Source organism: Protomyctophum parallelum (assembly GCF_964188405.1).
Source record: "Protomyctophum parallelum genome assembly, chromosome: 7".
NCBI classification, from domain to species: domain Eukaryota; kingdom Metazoa; phylum Chordata; class Actinopteri; order Myctophiformes; family Myctophidae; genus Protomyctophum; species Protomyctophum parallelum.
Genome location: NC_139705.1, coordinates 39,038,779 through 39,060,227, shown reverse-complemented (window position 1 = coordinate 39,060,227; position 21,449 = coordinate 39,038,779). Strand labels below are relative to the sequence as shown.

The 21,449-nt window shown below is 44.1% G+C and overlaps 1 protein-coding gene across 6 annotated transcripts in view; it reads left to right on the top strand.

Annotated features, from left to right (window-relative positions):
- tmcc1a (transmembrane and coiled-coil domain family 1a) overlaps positions 1-21,449 on the top strand; it is a 67,597-nt gene that overhangs the window by 43,463 nt on the left and 2,685 nt on the right. For 5 of the 6 annotated variants that reach the window (XR_014569486.1, XM_083768930.1, XM_083768932.1 and 2 more), the window contains 3 exons: positions 17,209-17,466; positions 17,743-18,428; positions 20,482-20,617. Coding sequence is in view for 5 of the 6 variants with exons in the window: in XM_083768930.1 (XP_083625056.1) it covers positions 17,209-17,466; positions 17,743-18,428; positions 20,482-20,617 (1,080 nt within the window). In the remaining variant the exon portion in view is untranslated. Of the gene's footprint in view, positions 1-14,986; positions 15,159-17,208; positions 17,467-17,742; positions 18,429-20,481; positions 20,618-21,449 lie in introns of those variants that run through there. The other variant, XM_083768934.1, reaches the window with a different exon arrangement.

Below are 21,449 nucleotides of genomic sequence, written 5' to 3'. Positions count from 1 at the left end.
CATTGACACAGAAATCACGTGTGTCTTTCTGATATTATTTGTTGTCCTATTCAACTCCATTGCTTGAAGTGGTATTATGTAACGTTCTACTTATGGAATGATAGAACAGGGGTTCTCAACCTGTGGGTCGCAACCCCTCGGGGGTCGCCAAATTATTTTGGGGGGTCCCCAAATTATTTTGGAGAAAAAATTAAGTAAAAATTGCAACTGAATGGCTGGAAAAATGGAAATGAAAGGTTACATAGTACACATAATACATGCATAAACCTTTCTTAATGATTATATCTGGTTTCAGTATTTATTTATGATATATTTTCTCTAATATTAAGGTTATTTTTGCAGTCAGTTTGTATTGGGGGTGGGGAAAGCATTTCCGTGGGTCCCCAACCTCTCTGTCTCTCTGCTCTTCTATTGAGTCATTTCATTTAGATCCTGTGTCTAGGTTAGACGCGTCCTTTGACAGGATTCTGTTTCTAGTTTGACACAAATTTTGATCTGAAGTTAAAAGTTAAATTCCTCAAGCAGCCAGGCTCTACTAAAAAATATCAGCTTTCGTGCAGGAGACCCAGGATCAAATTCAGGGTGGAACAGGAAAGTTACATAGCACCAGCAGCAGCAGCTGTAATGGATTCAAGTCAATTAGGCCTGCCATGTGGATTTCTCCTCACAGTACAGATCGTCTCGTGACAGCTCCATCCCTCGCCCCCGTTGTCCTCTCACCTCCAAGAACTCAGCCTGCAGCAATAACTCTGCTGCTATTTGTGGAATGCTGCTACTGTATATGACATGCTACTATGGAATGTGTGAAGAAGTCATCTGTCGTGCGTGGGAATTTACCCTTGACTGACAGGGACACGTCTGTGATCCAAAATTTCACACAAGCCCTTCCGTCACCTTCTGGGCATATATCACCTTCTGGGCATGTCACAATATCACTTCTTTTGAGCTTCATGCAATACTTGTCACCCGGCAGTGGTCCTACCCGACAGCAGGATTTCAGGTAGACTACCAGTTGTGTTAGTTCTATTGTGTTAACAACATACAATTACAATTTAGGCATTTAGCAGACGCTCTTAATCCAGAGTGATTTACAGTAAGCAAGAGGAAAAACATGGGAATGCATCATATACATAAAAATAGTCATCATGAATCATCATGAATCATGCAAAAGCTAAGAAACTAACAGTGGTAGTCTACATAAAATTCTATCTAAGTTGCTATCTAAACATACTCATAACAAACACAGATTGGTCACAATAACGTTTCATTCACTACATAAGGTATGGATTGTCGCTTTAATTTGTGCCCCAAAGGGCAGTTGGTTTTGTAGCATAAGGTGCAACATTAATGCAAACATAGAGTTAGCACAGACTCAGCAGCACTGCATCAATGAACCCGCATAATCATCAGAACAGCAATAAGAACTTTACGACGATAAATTAATGTCATAAAGTAGGACCAGCATAGCATTACAAACCAAGTACATCAACAAAATCGCCCAGCTACAACCTCATAAAACAGAAATCAGCATAAACGTCAACCTGATCTAACCAGAAAAACTGATAATGTATCCATTTGTAACCCCAAGAGTATACAAATGTAGCCAAATGGGTCCATTTGGTTACCTGGATGATGGGGGTCCATAGTCCGTACCTGGTCCACTCCTTTGTTCTGCAGCACACCATATCAATCATGCTGCTATGTAATGTGTGATGATGTCATCTGTCACAGCCTGGTGAGAATTTCCCCTAGGCTGATAAGTTACAAGTTTGCATGAACCATAATTATTGTAGAACCGGTTTGTCAGATAGGTTGCCATAGTTACCCGATACCATGTCCGACCATGCCACTGAATGCTTGGTACTCCATATACTGTACGGGGCTAACTGACTTATCTATACATCTGACATCATATACTCCATCTTTGGACATTGGACCGACATTGGGAGCATGTATGGTTATTATGACATAGCGACATGCACCACTGGGATGCCACATGCACCGTAGCCAGCAATATTAAAGGCAAGGGAATCTCTGAGTTAGATCAGACCGCACATGCACAATCCCCATGGGACCCCCCATGAGACCCTGCTGATCCTCAAACCTCTCAGCAGGAGCTTACATACTAGCCAGGGTATATCTGGCCTTAAGTTACAACCCAGATACTATTGGCTACAGAGCCCCTCTCACTGATTATCTTCTTCCATCCAGTACCCTGTCACCTTGTGAACCACTTGGTTGAACAACTCTGTTAGTCCTGCTTGGACACCATTGCAGCAGGTCTTGCTCGGAATTAGATAACCTTCAAGACTTTTATACCTGTAGTGTCGCTACACTAGGCGAGCATTCAGCAAAAATAGGTAAACATTCAGCAAGAATAGCAGATGTATCACACTTCTTCACAAATAGCCAAGTACTAGTAGGTCTGCTATTTTTGCCAAATGTTCACCTGTTTTTGCGGAATGTTGGGCCTTTCATGGGATGCCCAGAATATGAATGTTGGTCATGTTCATGTGGTCAAATTGAGGAGGGCAATAGTTAAGCGAATAATAGATAAATGAGTAGTAGAGGTTAGGGATTAAACCCTTTGTTTTGCATAATTACTAAAAGAGAGTCCCCAAGGACGTGTCAACATGAAACTCTGTGCATTTTTAAACCATTTCAGTTTTACATTCAAAAGTGAGATCTTTCTCGATGATTGAACCAAGGTATTCCTAGCTGACAACAGGTCCCATGCCCCTGTAGAGCACTGACTGGGGTGGAGGAGCTCTGAGATGAGGAAAGGAATGTGATCCATTCATTATTGAAAGCACCTAGAAACCTGTTCTCCTACGGGCTTTTCCTGAGTGACAGTTCAAGTATTCATTGGCAGAGGGCATTATTATCCCTTATTTGGTACTATGCACTGTGCCTGCGGTCTGGTTCATTGTGATGAAATTGCATTGTCCTCATGGATGCATTGAGTGTGTGTGTGTGTGTGTGTGTGTGTGTGTGTGTGTGTGTGTGTGTGTGTGTGTGTGTGTGTGTGTGTGTGTGTGTGTGTGTGTGTGTGTGTGTGTGTGTGTGTGTGTGTGTGTGTGTGTGTGTGTGTGTGTGTGTGTGGCGCGCGTGTGGCGCGCGTGTTTGTGCGCGTGCGTGCGGTGCGCTCATTTTCATTTAAACGAGGAGGACATAAACATCACTTGACACCGAGAGTGTAAAACCTGGCCATTTGTGCACAACAACATCCTCACCGTTGGCCTAACTCTGGGAGTTGTAAAAACGTTTACACTGACTCCACCATTGAGGCTTTGTTTTACTGTGTGGAATCCAGCAGCCAGGCTGAACTTTGCACATTCAAGCTCCCCTCTAAGAAGCATCTGAGGTCTTGTTATATAAGCAGCCTTTTCCCTAAATTCTACACCCTCTCTCTGGGTCCCCTAGCTCCTCCCACTCCTGGGCTCTCATTAAAGCCTTTATTATTCACCCCGCTCCCTCTCCCCTCCCTCCCTCCCTCCCTCCCTCCCTCCCTCCCTCCCTCCCTCCCTCCCTCTCTTCTCCCTCCTTCTCTCTCCTCCCTCCCCTCCTCTCCTCTCCTCTCCTCCCTCCTTCTCTCCCTCCCTCTCTCTTCCCTCCCTCCCTCCTCCCAGCTTCTGTACAGAACTCCTTGGCAGCCTCTTTCCTCTCTTTACCCCCTTGCGTGCCCCCTTTGCCCCTTCCTCCCTAATTGGTCCTCAAACTGTAAAAACCTCAGTGTTGATTTAGCTCATGTGAGTGTATCAAACAGACCCCTATGGGTCCATTTGTTTGCATTTTGTACACCCTCTGAGTTACACGTTGTATTGACACTGAGGATATTTACTGGGGTCCCTCTGAAAAGACAGAATCTCTGCATGTGGCATTTTTTAAACCCACAGAAACTGTACAACAAACCTTTAAAAAAATGGATGTTCAAGATAATGTTTAGCTTCATTATGGAATGCTATTTTTTGTAATTGAAGGTAACTTCAATATAATTGATCATCACATGATATGATGCTGTTGGTGTGTATATACCAAGATTATACGCACATGTACATTATGAAGATGCTCTCTTTTTATGTTCTTTGCTCTTCTTTGCACTCTGCTGCATTGTCTGAAGGAAGTCAAACAAAAATAAGTACACTACACAATCTTGTTGCATCTACAAGATGTTTGTCTATCATGTATGTAAAAACGTGTCGAGCTGACTGAGCGAATGGGAATTACTTTGGTTTGTTTGTGTTGGTCTGTATTGTGTACTGTATTCTGTAATTTCGCACAAGAAATAATAACCAGGAGGGGTGTGTGTCCTTTTCATCCACTTCTCATGTCCTTTGAGTTCACACCAGCAAATGTGAAATTTACCCTGTAGTCATCACTTTTTTTTATATTTGGAAACACTTCCTTAGAATGATGAAGCAACTGCACCATGCTGGAACTGGAACATGTGCACCTGCCATGCACGCACGCACGCACGCACGCACGCACGCACGCACGCACGCACGCACGCACGCACGCACGCACGCACGCACGCACGCACGCACGCACACACACACACACACACACACACACACACACACACACACACACGGCTATGAGAGAAAACAATAGAAATGTACTAAGATTACTAACTAAATGAAGGCTTTTTCATGTGAACCAGCAATGCAATAAGACTCTTGTAACACTTGTTGAAGCACAAGGGGTTCAGTTGGATTTATTCTGTTCTGTTTTGGTCAGTCAAGACGTGAATTCCATCCAATACTGTTTGTTGCCACATAGGCTGCCTTCAGGAGCTGATTCATTACAGCGTGATGACCGAAGAAGCTGATTGGCTGTGACAATCAAACTGTGAGCGATTATTGAAAGGAAGGAGCGGAGAAAAATTCTCCCTTTTACGAGTTGTTTCTGCCTCAGTTAGCCTCTCTTGTGAAACAGAAGGAAAGAGCCCGCTCCTCCCCTCCTTTCCTAAGCTCTCGCCGTGCCTTTCTCACAACTCCTCTCTCCTTTTCTCCCCCTCTCTCTCTCTCTCTGTTTCTCTCATCTCCCTCTCTCTCTGTCTCCCCCATCTTCTCTCTCTAGCTCCTAGTGTGCTCGTTCTTTCACGGCTCCCTCACTCCCGCTCACATCCGTCGTCTGGGCTCATCTTTCACGCCCCGCTGTGTTACTCCTTTTTTTTTTTTTTTTTGACGGTTAAGTCTGGACTCTTCTTCACTTCTCTTAACCTCTCCTGCATCCACCATCGCTGCATCCGTCCGTTCCTCCTCCTCCTCCGGGGGCCACGGAGTCTTTGTCATCCCACGTCTGCGTCAGCTTTGACCCCCACCCTCGCCGCCACCCGCCCACGCAGTCTGTGGGAGCATGTGCACGGGAGCTGTGCTCACTGAAGCGTGCAGTGCATCTCTGCGTGTCTGTGTGTTCCGTTATCCTCTCTGCTGGTGGTCGCGCTTGTGACCACCGAAGCGTGCGCCGTGGGCTTGGCTAAGCCGCCGCTAAGACGTAACAGCCGACAGCACTACAGGCTGAGTGTCTAGACTGCTGTCCTATCAATAGGTATAGGGTTGTATGTGTTGGAGGAACTGAAGATTCTCTGGATTCTGGATGCTCTGTTGCATCGGGTTTTATTACCGCCGGCTACCTGCATCCTGGTCTGATACTGGAAGTGTCTTTGTCGACCTGTCAAGTGCACTCTTTGTCCGCTGGACTTTTAGTCAAGTGGACTTTGTTTGGGGAGCGTGTCCCAAGTGATGAGTGGCCTCCGGGTGCCAGGCTCGTCCCCTTCGCCCCCGCCTGAGGGACAGAGAGCCGGACGGGACCGCTAGGCAGGCCGAGGGTGGTGCACGCATGCGTCTCCCCGCCATGGAGGTCATCCTCAACCTGGTAACTGCTGACTACCCTCCACCTTCCACTCCCAACACCGTGAGTCTCAGCCTCTATTGTGTGCGTTCGTGCGTGCCGTGCGTGCGTGCCTTTGCCATTTTGTCCATGTCTGTCCAGATTGGTCCCTGATGAGAATGTGTTTTGTAAACATTGGAACTCAAGATTTCTCATAGTTTATTTGGTCATTTTGTTACGTGTGTGTGTGTGTGTGTGTGTGTGTGTGTGTGTGCGTGTGTGTGTGCGCGTGTGTGCGCGTGTGTGTGTGTGCGTGCGTGCGTTAAATGAGGAACCATCTTAAAACAACAAAGCCAAAAAATCCATTTCAGTTGTCCAATCCTACAATGTTTTAGCTCAGACCTCACAGGAGCTGAAAGCCTGTGTTGTGATGGCTGGACCCAAGAAAGCCACGGAGGCGTTCTTCAGGCCTGTAGCAGAGCTGTGTGTGTTTGTTCTGCTGGACGTGGATACAGACAGTCTACACAGTCTTTTCTCAGACCATCTTAATTCCTTTACCACAACAGAAGTTGGCTACTGTGTGTGTGTGTGTGTGTGTGTGTGTGTGTGTGTGTGTGTGTGTGTGTGTGTGTGTGTGTGTGTGTGTGTGTGTGTGTGTGTGTGTGTGTGTGTGTGTGTGTGTGTGTGTGTGTGAGACATGGATATTAGTGCAACTTTGTTTCTGTGTGTGCTCATGCGTGTCTTTTGTTTTGGGTAAAGTGACGCTTGTCCGGCATCACATAGAGTTATGTAATTGTCCATAGGCTGTGAATGGTGTTCATTGTTGCCAGACTGAATCCCCTTAAAGAAACCACAAGAAGGATTTCCTCTTAAAACTGTTCTTTTGTGTCAATATTGGTTCAGCAAGGTCGACTGGGATCTTACACCATAGGGAAATAAGAGCGATGAAGGTGACAAGAAATGAGACATTTGCACACTCACTGAGTTACATAGACATAAATGAACACTGGGGATTTTACTGTCTAGCTCAGCCCCTCTTTGCTACTCTGTACTGTATGTCCTGCTTTTAATTCTTTAATGAGGTCGTCATGACATGGCCTGTCCATCAGTTGCATAATGTGCCGACCTTAATTCACATAACCTGAAGTCTGGAGTTCTTTCATTGAAGACCATTGGGGGAATTGACTGACTGAAGTGAAGTTGAAGATTTCAACTATTCTATGGCAAGGAAGTTTTTCGATAGGTTTTTCTATTAAAAAAAACAATATATATATATATGTTTTTAACAATAGATCCTGGGTTGTATCTTCCAGTGATTGGCACTGTCATATGTAGTTACTATGGAGACTGTATTCACTTTCCTGCAGACACCAGGGTTAAAGATCAAACTGTCTTATCAGGAGTGTTAAGTTCACTTAATCAGATTATGATTAGTCTGATCATGAGAGAAAGAGAATTGGAGAGAATGAGAGATAGGGGGAAAAGAGGGTGGGGGGAGGGAGAGAGAGCATTTGTAAATAAAGAGACAATAAAATGCAACATAGATTAGATATTGATTGATTGATTCTTCGCAATTTGCAAGGGAGATGGAGAGAGAGAGAGAGAGAGAGAGAGAGAGAGAGAGAGAGCAAGCAAACTTGTTTAAACAGATGATAGCAATATTTGGATTATTCACAGCTTGATGACAGAGCAGAAACTGTATATTGATATATCCAGTAACCGTGTATCCAGTAGGCTCACCTGCACATTTTTGCTGAAAAATCTCCATATTTTCACTTTATTGTGCTTTTCTTTTTTTGAGGAGCGCTAGCCCCTCCTATGCCCAGCTTTGTGTGTCTGTGTGTACCACGGAAATTATTTGATTGGCTGAGCACGGAATTTGATGATTGATGATGTATGGTGATAAGAGCGCCCCTCACTTCAAATTAATGTCATACTTTGTCATACACGAGTGTTGAGCAACAGCAGGGAAAAGGGTGAGCTTGTAGATCGCCTATTGTCGTTATTTGGGAAAGATTTTGAAAACGAAAGTCCTTAAGTCCGTCTGTGGGTATTATAAATAGATGAAAAGTATTAACAAGAGCTCGTGAGTTGTGACTGAATAAGTACATTGGATCCCTTGGAACACCATTTCAAGTAACAGTTTTGGACATACAAGTTTTCCACCCAACAGCAACAACATAATGCGTCGGCTTGTACATGCAGAACAACTGGCCCCTAACAGTACTCGCAACATGGACCCTAGATCACCTCTCCCATGACTATTTCATCCCACAGATGAAAAGTAACATGGAGTGAGTGCGGCTGCAGCCGACCCCCAGACTCACTTCGGGGGAAAGGCTCGCTCAACTCAAGGACAGTCTGGAAAGTTCAGGAATATATAATATTACTGGATGCAGCCAACACCAGTCAGCAGCCACTCAACGGTGATGTACAGTATACACTGTATCACCTCTTCACCTTTTCAGCACTTCTGAGAACATTGTAATGTGATACAGGGCCTGGGCAGAGGTGTAGGGCTGAACAGAGCAGGGTTCGCCCAGCGAAACGGGACACCACAGTATCCCTGTAGTATCACTGTAGGATCTCTGCACGTGAAATCGCTGCTGTGACGGTAACTGGAGATGACAGTACAGGAAGCACTCGGCGGAAATGAGGTGAATGGTAACTAACAAGGTAAATCACGTTTAATTACCCCGGCCTACACACACACACACACACACACACACACACACGTATGCGGGCACGCACGTGCACACACACACACACACACACACACACACACACACACACACACACACACACACACACACACACACACACACACACACACACACACACACACACACACACACACACACACACACACACACACACACAGAGAGAGAGACAGCTGACCTTGGTGATTGAAAGAGTATAGGGCTTATGAGTGAGATTCCTTAGGAAAGGGGCTAGATTCTGGTATTTGGTGTTTCACACAAAAAGATTTGTGTACAAAACAATCTAAATCATGCCTTGGTTGAGCTTATTATGTAAGCTGACTGAAATGTTAGGTCTACTCTAAATATAACTAAAAACACTTAAAGCCCTACTGTATATACAGTACTTATTTGAACGGGGTCTCACAGGGGTTTGTACTACTAAATCCGATCTGTAACTTATTTCCACATAATGTTGTTCACAAATGTTTGCCAAATGTTTGCGTATCATAATAACACAAAATAGGGAACAATTGCCTGCTATAGTACAATAATTATTAAACTTGTAATGTCAAACCTACAACATTTACAACAAATCACTAGGGGTTAAAGTTTCTTCATATTCCACTGAATGTATTTTAAACTAATCAATACATGAATCAAGAACACTTTAACAAGATACAATACAATGTAGATCGGGTGGTTTTTTACTGTTAAATCTGTTCATTGAAAATAGCTGATCTGCAAGCTCACTACTAGGTTGTAGATGGATTACAATTTACTACTAATAGTGATATATAATATATAGATAAAATCATGACATGACCAGCTAGACAACCAATTAAAATTGAAACCTCATAGATTATATAAATGTGTATGTGGCTTAATTAAATGACCAGTGCTTGGCTTGCATCCATGGTTCTGTGCGCCATCAGCCGTGCACATTTTCTTGATACTTGATTGTTTGATAGAAAGTCCAGACAATAAAGTCCTTCTGTTATGTTAAGTATGAACCGAGCAAATCTGCACCATTAAAGTAGTGTAATAGCATGGAAAAGTCAAAGCTCGTCATGTCACTCTAGCAAAGTGATTGATCTGTCTCTCCTAGGGTCCTACTGCGGGCTGCGGGCTGGAAGCGACAAATGTTTACGCCCCTTTTGGGATATTTTCCGGGGTACAATGTACAATGAATGAAGATAGTGCTGAGATCAGTCCATGTTTATCTATGACTCTGGCCAGCCAGCAATTAGTGCCGTATGTTTACATGTGCAACAGACAGTACATGTAATGTGTAACAGGGCAGCACAATGTGTTCTTGTCCCCCCCCACCCCATTTCCCCTCACTGTATATGTATCTTTTCCCTTTTTGCTTCCTATATGATGAATTCCTGTTCTGTTCTTTAGCTACATGCTACATAGAAGTGTCTATTTGTATGTCTCTAAATGTTTTGATGAATTGAACAATGTGGACCCTGTTGTAAACAAGTGTAATGCTTAATTGGGTCGTCCACTCACAGTTAACAGTCTTTGTATTGAGTTTGTGCTTATAATGTACTGTAAATTCTACAAACTGTTAATAAATATTTCAATCAATCAATCAAAAGCAGTGAGTCTAATTATGTGTAATGCATGTCTCATCCCCTAACTCAGACTGAGTGAGGGAATTCTTTATGTGTGTGTGTGTGTGTGTGTGTGTGTGTGTGTGTGTGTGTGTGTGTGTGTGTGTGTGTGTGTGTGTGTGTGTGTGTGTGTGTGTGTGTGGGGCCTGGGCTGGGCTGGGCTGTGGCTCAGAGGTCCAGGCACCTTGGCTGGTAATCCAGTCTGGCAGTGTGCCGCGGGTTCGACTCCCGATCCCGACGGCTTTTACCCCCATCTCTCTCCCCATTTCCTGTCAGCCTACTGTCTGTCCCTCCATAGAAAGAATAATAAAAATAAAGGCGAAAGCCACAAACAAATTAGAACAAATTGTGTGTGTGTGTGTGGTCTTTGCCAGGCCTCTGATGGATCTTAGGTACATCAAGCTTATGCCGCGTCTTAACTGTGTTCTGGCACTTTGCTCAGATCGGAGACTGTTGCACAACCAGATAACTCTTTTATGCTTGTGTAAATGCATATACACGTCGTACACACACCACTCTCACTCTCTTTGCATTTTTCAGAGTGTGATCAGGCAGATTTCCTCTCTCCCCACACACACACACACACACACACACACACACACACACACACAAAGAAACTTCAGTGATGCTCAGCACATCAATATGTTTGACTGTAATAGTCCTGGGAAATTAGCCTAATCCTCATCCTCACCATGTTTAATTTCACGCATGATTCGTTTTGGAGAAACTCTAGCTAGCACATCAGTGATGATGCTGATTGGATTAGTTTTGGAGAATTCTAGCACAGCGCTAATTATGCGCTGAGCAGAGTGAGTCTTACTGCAGAGTGACACACCCATTAGTGAAACCCCACCTGACTGACCAGTTACACTGAATATCCCTGTCTTTTCCCTTGGGAAACCCGGTTTCGGTTAATTAATTGTGTACTCTGATCTCTGATAGTATACAACCATTGCTTACATTTATAAACTGTGTGTGTTTGTGCGGCTGCGCTCGTGTGTGTCTGTGTCTGTGTGTGTGTGTGTGTGTGTGTGTGTGTGTGTGTGTGTGTGTGTGTGTGTGTGTGTGTGTGTGTGTGTTTGTGTGTGCGCTCGCACTGAGTTCATAATTACTTTTTAGGGCTGTGCTTATGATGCAATTTTTGGGGACAATTAAGGGACATAGATTATTCTTATCACAAGAGGAAAATCCTCCTCTATCTACTGAGCGTTACTATTCCGTGCACCAGTGAATGCTCCTTAATTGCCCTTGTTATCTATCACTGTCGGTGAGGTCACATATTTGATTATGTGGCGAAGTCACACATATGTGGATCGTTTGGATTTGTGTCACGCCTTTGATTATGACCATCATAAACTTTATTATGTACTCGTAGTGCATTTAAAGAAAGCTCATGTGCCATGCAAGGATAAAATTGTGGTTAAAGGCAATGGCATGCATATACAATCAGAGGTTAACCACTTAGTCCATATTTTCTAATTATTTTGAAAAATGTAAAGACATTTTTTGAACATAGCAGATCTATAACAAAATACATACATAAATGGATGCACCTGGGACGTATCCTCAGTGATGTATCCCAAGGTCATCTGGGTTTCGGGTCTCGCAACATCATACCCCTCACTCAGGTGACCCAGCCGGGAGTGATCAAGTCCCGACTTACGTCCCAGTAGCTACCCTCGATAAGTCCCATTAGGGAAAAACCAGGGCCACACAATCCATTCCTCCTGAACTACTCTGCCGGGACTGGGAGGTACCATTCTGGCACATGGAAGGACTAGGCTCTGTGGGTTGACACCTGTCCGGGCCCCTCCTACGTCTCACCAGGTCCACTCCTGCTCTCACCAGGTCAGGCCCTGTGCGTTGCACCAGACTCCCAGCACCAGGCACTTTATTCAGATCTAACAAGCTCAGAATGCAACATCGCAACACGTTGTGACTGTGAGTTGTGACTGTGAGCTTCAGCATAAAGAAAAAGGACAGCAATGGAAATTAACTCTTGAGCTTTTGTGTTTTGTCCTTTTGACAGATATGTACAAATATTTATGCAAAAACGATCGGACACCAGGGTTAAAATTGTTAATTGTTTAAGTTAATTGTTAGTTGAGTTATATAATGAGATCTAATTCTTTTCACTACTTTAGTGGGAGAGTTATCGACAGTAGGTACTGGGTTAAGTGCAAAGCTTATACATTTTTTTATAATTATTTTAATTATTTTAAAGTAGAACCCACATTTCACAAAGCCAAAATTCTGACTTTTGTAATTTTTTGAAATTGCTAATTTTTCTAATTTTTTCTAATTTTGTTCAATTCTGTTGATTGATTGATTGATTGACTGACATTTTTATTGAAGATACTGTGTTCTTTGTGCACGTGTGTGGAGCTTTTTGTGTGAGTTTATCTGTATACATGCATGAGCATGCATGCCACATAGCAGGGGTGTTACTAGCGCTACGACATAAAGAGGGAGGGGTGCATTCGTGCAATAGAAACCAAGCCATTGAAAATGCAATACATTGAAAGTAGCCTCGGTCCCAGGCTTACTCATCTGTGAAGAGAAACGCCTGGTCACAATATAAGGCATAGAGTGCATAGCTGGAAATGTTGGTCCGGAACAGACTTATTTTCTGATTTATTTCCCCCAGATACAATATTTGTTGACCAATCACAACACTAGTTTCATACACGGAGAATGTTAAACAGATTTGAGCTGTACTTCTGCACTCCACAGCACATATTGTGCCCAGCCTGCATTGAAATGGGATCTCTCCAGGTCGTCGTCAGACGAGCCCTCCATTGTCACTTCCAGTCATCCCAGACTCCCAGTTCTCCATACATCTGTGGCCAGCTCGTAATGCTTTGCACTCCTGTGTCTTTCTTGAGTACATCAACGTATGTTAATATGGGACGTCCTCGTGACCTGGCTGTGCCCCATGTGTTGGTTCGCACAGCACTAATTTGCTGGCCAGTGGCAGCTCTTGGTGTCTTTGGCAGTTACTTAAAATACTGTAAACATTCCAAAATACATAAAAACAAAGGCTCTCATGTTCTAATTCTGTGCAACCACGTGACATACAGTACAAGAATGTCTTAAAGGTGCAACAATTTGAATACCTTCAGACATGCCCCCGCTCGTCATGCTATCTATTTCTGTTTACAGTATATACCGTAACAGATCGGGGGGAGGGGGGCTCCACTGCATCACTGCATCACCTCAATCCCTTTCTGCACCCGCATACCATTCCAGCTCTCTGATTCATTTGATCGGCTCAGCTGCCCGTCAAAAGGGGATTTCAAAGATTAGACTTACTGTAAACAACTGTTGCCAACGCTATTGAGTCATCGCCGGACAAAAGGCCCGATCATCACAGCTGAGCTGAAATCATGAGTTACAGCTAGTTTAATAACCAAATGAAGCCGGGAAAAATGCCAAATGCCAGGAATTTAAGAATGCTCTCTCTCTCTCTCTCTCTCTCTCTGTGTGTGTGTGTGTGTGTGTGTGTGTGTGTGTGTGTGTGTGTGTGTGTGTGTGTGTGTGTGTGTGTGTGTGTGTGTGTGTGTGTGTGTGTGTGTGTGTGTGTGTGTGTGTGTGTGTGTGTGTGTGTGTGTGTGTGTGTGTGTGTGTGAGAATTAAGCAACCTGGGCTATGCAAACTATCCAAAACAAAAAAAGCAACTATAGAAAACTTAATAGCAATAATAAATAAGCAACCATACAGAAACAAACAGTGTGTGCGCGTGTGCGCACGCCATAGAAAGGTAGACTGGTTTTTCTTGCCCTGGTGGTAATCCTCTCCATTGGGTGCCATGTGCGACAGAGATACTGGGGGTGGGACGTGACGCGACAGCACAGGACAGACTACTTTGCAATCCAATCTGCCCTTAGGGTTTTTTTTTGTTCAACTGCAATCCGTTTCAGGACTTCTCCTTTACAGTCTTGAGTCTTCTTTAACATATTCTTTGGGTTATGAACTGGTGCCATAAATAAATATAGGCCCTATACCCTGGCACGAACCTCGTTTCTGTTCTCTTTTTTGAGTTGGAGTTCCTGCCTCCTGCGGAGATGCACACACGTGCCCGGCCAGTGGCCCAGTGCACTGTAGCTGCACACATGACACCGAAAATAATTTGGCAGCCTTCAAAAAAAGTGTTGTTGTTCAATCTTTCTACGTTTCTTCTGTGGGCCAAACACATTGATCTCTGAAGTTGTATATTGGTCTTTAATTGATGTATTATTTTGTCTTTCTTTTTTATGAACATATAAAATATGTGTATAGGCTAAGACATTAGGAAACAAGCAAGTGTTACAAAATTACTCGAGGTTGTAAACAACAAGGACATAATAAACATTTATAGACCTACATCAGTGATATGGCATTTATATTGATTAATTAATGCTTAATACAGGCTAGTAGGCTATAGGCCACTCTCCAAATATAATAACATTCAATGATGCAAGCAGAGTAGCAGAGCGACGCACGCGTGTTTTCCCTGAAATTCCATAGCGCTATTTTTGACCGCCCATGGCCAGCAGCAAGCGAGAATGACCGGATTGACTGAGTGAGTGTCTGACGTTTGATCGTCTTGTGTTACACTTAATGCTCAAATCAGATTTACGAGTTCAGAGGATGATGTCATTATCTTGTCACCTTCCCTCCCTCGCGGTGGGGGCCTGTGGGGGCGGGGGGAGTGAGAGAGAAAGGGAGAGAGAGGTGGGGTGACCAGTGGCTGCTAGAGTAGAGAGAGAGAGAGAGAGAGAGAGAGAGAGAGAGGAGGAGGGACAGTTTCAGGTGCGCTCTTCAACTGTATTTTCACAAGTTCACTCACAACACGCTCGGCTGCTTGGACAGTAGTAGTATAGTGGGACACTGTCACACTGGGAGTGCAGTGCCGCGACAGTTTGAATGGACAGACTTATCAAAGTACACAGCGGACCTACGCTCTGGATAATACACGATAATCATAACAATGCACTGGGAACAGTTACTCCGTCTGAAGAATGGCAAGGTGAGCTGCTGAGCGCCGATCAAACGCGCAAACTTCATAAACAAATCCAGTTTCCCGAGTCCGATTTCAACTTTTTCGTAAGACGCCGTGTCACTCGCCGAAACGCCTTGAGCTTGTAAATGGGTCGGCTATTTTCGACAGACTTGAGTTGGGGATAGTTTATTTTTAACGACTCATTCATTTAAAGCAGAGTGACCGGGACAAAAGTTCGAAAAATCGCGTGTATATTTTATTGCGTTCTTTTGGCACAGTTGGTAATAATTACAACAAGCTTGATTATTAGGCTATGTAGCCTACATTACACCTTTACTTATACCTACATTGTGGTAGCCTACAGTTTCTCTTTTGTGTCTCGCCTGTCAGTCATCAGTTAGTCATGATATTGCATTTATGCACTGCAGGTGCCAGGTGAGTGTGACTGACTGGTGTTTCATGCTTTTACCAATTTTGGCAAACACCCGATCACCTGATGGCGTAGGTAGATGTAGGTAGGGCTTTGAAGGTATAGATACCAGTAGTGCCCTGCAGGCATTGTAACTCAATGGGGATTATATTGCCTACTCCTCCTGTCTGTCAACCCTGGCATTGTGCATCCTATCATGCCCTGAGGGCATACCGTTAGATTCAACTGCTTATTGGTTCAGGTCACAGCATAATGGGATGGCAATCATGGCATGTGTTCTGACTTGAGAGCAATAAGAAAATAAACACGTCCCTGTTGTCTCTGATGATTGTGGGTCAGTCAGTGGTTCGCCTTCTTAGGCCAGTTATGGATCTTGTAGCAGCTGTGAGGTGAATTCTAGATTATAACAAACAAACTTGAACCAAGCTTTCATTAAGGTGTGTTTTTTGTGTGCTTGGTGAGCTATTGGGGGATAGAAAACTGTGTCAGGTCAGGTGTCTGAAAAAGAGCCACATGTATTCCTGGTCTGTGAAACGGCAGGTCACAAATCCCAACATCCTGGAGGTGAATCATGCCCTATATTGGAGCTCACTGGACCGAAAACTCATGTGGGTGATTCTGTAACTGTATCATCCACTGCTCACCTATTTAACCAGAGCTTGGTTACTAAAAGGGTTTCCAAGGCTTGTGCTTGATTGACCAGTGGGTCTCCACTGTATCGATTCTCTTGACATTTCATTAGAAATGGATTCGACTTCTGCTTTTTTTCCCTTTCTTGCATGCAAAAGTTATTGTCCGTCTTCCTGTTTGGAAGCATCTTGGCCGCGAGTGATCCTCTCTGTGGAAACAGCATCACAGACTTACAAAGCAGAAGAGACATTTTGGTCTGCATCAGCAAAATTACTGTTTTCACAGTAATAAACCTATAACATATCAGATTTTTTTTAAAGATTAAAAACCTACTCCTGTATATTAACCACCCTAATGTCCCAATTCTGGAGGAAGTCGTTCAGCGATTTAAAAAAATAATAATTATTTAACCTTTATTTAATCAGTAAAAACCACATTGAGACTAAAGTCTCTTTTACAAGTGTGAACTGGCCAAGAGAAGAGGCAAAATAAGTAACACGGCTTTGCCAGTAACAATAAATACAAGACAATAACAGGACAGACATGCAACGTTCATAAATACAGTACCCATGCACTACCGAAGAAGCTCAAAGGGAGAACGGGGAACAATAAAGGCTAATTATAAAACTAAGCAACAAAATTTGCCAATAGAAAATTTGCCTAACCCTAAAAAGCAAGAGAACCAACATTTGCTATACGTCAAAGCAGGGGCAATGTTTGGGAAGTGTGCCCATGGCAATCCTTTAAAGCTCACTAGGAGAATCACAGAAGCCAGTTTGAGTCTGGTCTGTAGGTCAAAATAGCACATCTACAAGCTGTGACCCTGTAGATCGTATATTTTCGGCAAAGATATTTGGTGTAGAGGGAAAAAGGTCTAGTATAGACCCCTGGGGGACTCTGGTCAATAGGGTTAGGCTAAGTGATTCATCCTTTTGATTTCTTTGCTCTTTCCGCAACACACATTTTTGCAATCCCTTTCCACTGACTCACAACCACTTCCTGTCTTTTCCCTTCCAGATCGACCGGTTGGAGGTGAGTGGGCTGCTACAGAGCCCCCTGGGCCTGTCGTGCGGGGCAGACAGTTCTTTCTCAGGGGGCGAGGATGCCGCCCTGGACCCGCAGCGCACCAAGCAGGCCATCGCCCAGCTGCAGCAGAAGATCCTCAAGCTCACGGAGCAGATCAAGATCGAGCAAACCGCCAGAGACGACAATGTGGCCGAGTACCTCAAGCTGGCGAACAATGCTGACAAGCAGCAAAGCGGACGCATCAAACAGGTAGGAGCCTAGGAGGGAGGAAGCAGTGCTGTCCATGAGGATATTAGATGCATAATGACATTCTCAGTGTTAACTCTACATTTTATTTTTTAAACATTTATACATTTCAACACAGCAATGCATTGATGTTAAAAAATAAATGTACTTTGTACCCTGGTGCTTTAACTCAAGTACAAATTTGACAAGAGCAACTTTCACCTGTAGTGTTCATATTTTGTGGAGTACTTTGTCCAGCACTGCTCTTTGCTAATAAGAACCTGTTCTGCTGCCTGGCAGGTTTTTGAGAAGAAGAACCAGAAGTCCGCTCAGACCATCCAACAGCTGCAGCGGAAGCTGGAGCACTACCACCGCAAGCTGCGCGAGGTGGAGCACAACGGGATCCCGCGGCATCCCAAGGACGTGCTGCGGGACATGCAGCAGGGCCTGAAGGACGTGGGGGCCAAAGTCACCGGCTTCAGTGAGGGCGTGGTGGACAGCGTGAAGGGAGGCCTCTCCAGCTTCTCCCAGGCCACGCATTCCGCCGCCGGCGCCGTCGTCTCCAAACCCCGGGAGATCGCTTCGCTCATCCGCAACAAGTTTGGCAGCGCCGACAACATCTCCTCCCTGGATGACCCCGTGGGGGACGAAGGTGTCCCGGGAGCCGGCAGCCGATCGCTGAGCAGCACCGGGCACCACCTCCTCCAGTCCAGCAGTCCCAAGTACGGCAGCGAGGACGACTGCTCCAGCGCCACATCAGGCTCGGCAGGGGCCAACAGCACCACGGGAGCCCCCGGAGGCCCCCCCAGCTCCAAGGGCAACACGCTGGAGAGGAGCCAAAGCTCTAGCCTGGACATGCTGCTGCAGGAGGTGCAGGAACTGAGGGAGGGGCAGAGTCGCCTGGAGGAGAGCCTGGAGGGACTGAAGAGCCACTATCAGAGGGACTACACGGTTATCATGCAGGCCCTGCAGGAAGAACGCTTCAGGTACAGACACATTCAAGAGAGAGACGGTGAGAGAGAGAATGTGTTAGACAACACATGACATGTTCCTCAATCCTCATAACTTCCTTAATCATATCACGTGCAGGACGAATCCCCCTAAAGTCAGATGATACGTAATCCCTTTAGTCTGCCAATGTGTAATCAGGAATAACAGATACGGAGAAATACACCTGAGCAAACTCCACCCACTTATATTGTAGTTTCATAGGGTTATCATTATCAGTCCGTTTGTGGACCTTTTTATTATAACCCAACATAAACTGGAGATAAAGAACAAACCTTGACCCAGACCAGAGTGCTACTTCTCCAAGAATAGTCAATATTTATGTGTTACTACAGAGACATTAATTGCTGTAATTAATTACCCATTATCAAACAATGGCACCACTAATGTTACTATATTTACCTAAAGGGGAAATGCATGCGCAGATGTCTGTAGCTCGATAATAAACCACTGTCTGTAAAGAACAATAGTTCTGCTGTGCCGACACAGAACGACAGAAGTTTACGTTTAAACTAAGATCTCTGTGAAGGAGGAAAGTGGCAGACACATACTGTAAATACCTCAGCTGCCCATCGACCACATAGAGGTCTAGAGGTTATTTCAGCCGTTGTGGTCAGCATCACACCTCTGAACTCATACTCACAGATGTCTTCCCTACAACTACAAGCCTGTTTATGTTTTCGTCTACCCGTGGGTCTGCCTCTCTTGTGGGCATATCTGCCCTTAAATAAACCACTGACATTCCTCCCGAATGTCTCGACATCGAGGAAGGGGTGGGGGTAATTGCAAGGGGGAGGAATTGGGCATAGAGAAGGGGTTTGACAAAGTTACAGGAATTTTTTTTTCCCTTAAATGTCCATAGAAGCGACCTCAAGTTTTATTGCATGCCGTGTAAGCTAAAAGCTTACAGTAAAAGCTAGTAAAGAGACCGCTAGACACTAGTGAGCTCATTTCTAAATGTCTGCTGGGGATTATCGTTCAAAAAGAGCACTTCATAACCACTGTTAGTTTAAGCAAAGCACTTGCTGAAGGACTCAATAGACTTGGACATGAACAGCAGGCTGCAGCAGGCTGCTGGCTGTCTCAGCCATGTCATAATTGTAGTGTACTGTACAGTGTACAATAATCATCCCTGATACTTGTTGTCATTGTACACAAACATAAGGTCATGTTACTTTCTCTCTCTCTCTCTCTGTAAGAAAGCTGAGAGAGCAGAATCTAACCTAATTTATACGTATTTATACTGTGAATTTCGTTTTGTTATTTTCGGCAAGCGACACATTTGTATGAATTAGGCGTGATTCGCTGAATCATGCTGAAACATTGGGTCATCTGACCATTCATACAGTACACTATTTATTACATATCTGTTCATATGTTCTTGCCATAACAAACAACGCCAAAGTTGTTTTGCTTCCCTCTTTCACCTGCCGATAGTCTGCTATTGGTTAGTTTCATCCCAGCTCCTGTGATTGGTCCACTTGATCAGCAGATGAGTAAGCATGCTCTAATCTGCTCAGGGCGAGTCATCAGTCAACAGCTGCTCCCGAGTAATACCTGTTATGGTTCTTTGTTTAAGCTAATTATGTCTCTGTCTCTCACGTGGTGGAACGTGTGTGTGTGTGTGTGGGTGGGTGTGTGTTACTAGTGAAGGCCAAATGTCCCCACAACTTCAGTAGAATTTGAGAAATAGACATTTGTGGAGACCATTTTCCTGGTTTTTGATTGATTGATGACTTTATTTACAAATTTCCAAAAAAGGCACGGTGGCACAGATATACAAAAGAAGAATGCTATAAGGATAACCCACATACGTTTCCATTAATCTCCTGTGTATTCAATTCATCTGGACCTGGTCTTCACAAGATAAATGGTTGTTTTATGGCAAAAAATGTAGCACCAGTATCAGACTGTTTTGGCTTTAGAGTTAAAACACTGTAAAATGGCATTAATAAAATCACTGTATATTTACCTCAAACGTCAATGTCCTCACAAGTACAGCAATACAAACGTTTGTGTGTGTGTGTTCAGGTGTGAGCGTCTGGAGGAGCAGCTGAATGATCTGACAGAACTGCACCAGAATGAGATCCTGAACCTAAAGCAGGAGCTGGCCAGCATGGAGGAGAAGATCGCCTATCAGTCCTACGAAAGAGCCAGGGACATCCAGGTACGTCCGGAACCACTCATGTTCATGATATAACATGCTCAAACTAGGGATGCCAGGTTGAAATTTGTGTGTTTTGTAAATATTTAACCAATGAAAAGCACTAACAAGAACTTGTGACAAAATACGGCTGTAACTACATTGGATCCACTGGAACACAGGTTATTTTTTTACCAGTTCCTGTCGGTTTTGTACATGCAAGGTTTCCGCCCAGCAGCCACAAATTGAAAGCATTGTTATAAGGAGGTAGGCACGTAACCTCTCTGGTAGTTCAAGGTATTAGCTCATGTGTGTTGACAGTGCAAATAAGGCAAGGTGAGAACAAAAGATCAAGTCTGGCTTGTGTAACTGTTTATATGTCATCAACAGCATTTCCTCACTCAAATCAAGAATCACTCCTGTTCTGTATGAGGGCCTACTTTACGTTTGCATTTGTCAAAAAATTAAAAATGTCTGTTTTTGTAGTTTAAAGCTCAGCTCGCTGCTTAAGTGCATTTCTCTTTCTTGACAGCAGAGGGTGCTAGATGTCAATGTAATAATATTAAATCGACGACTCATTGAAGTCTGTAATATGATGACAATTATACCAGGGCTTCCCAACTTTTTCTGGATCAGGGCCCACTTGAAAATCTTGAAAGCATTCGCGGCCCACCCATCTGACCAGCCATTAAATGGGCAGAGTGCATTTTCAGAGCATGTTTGTATTTGTATTTATTGTTTTTTAAATATATTCCCACCAGTGGAGCATGGCCCACAGCTTTGGAATTGCTGCACTATACTGTATATTACTCATCACGTTGACAGTCTTTGTTTTTGTACAACTTTGTTTATGTGG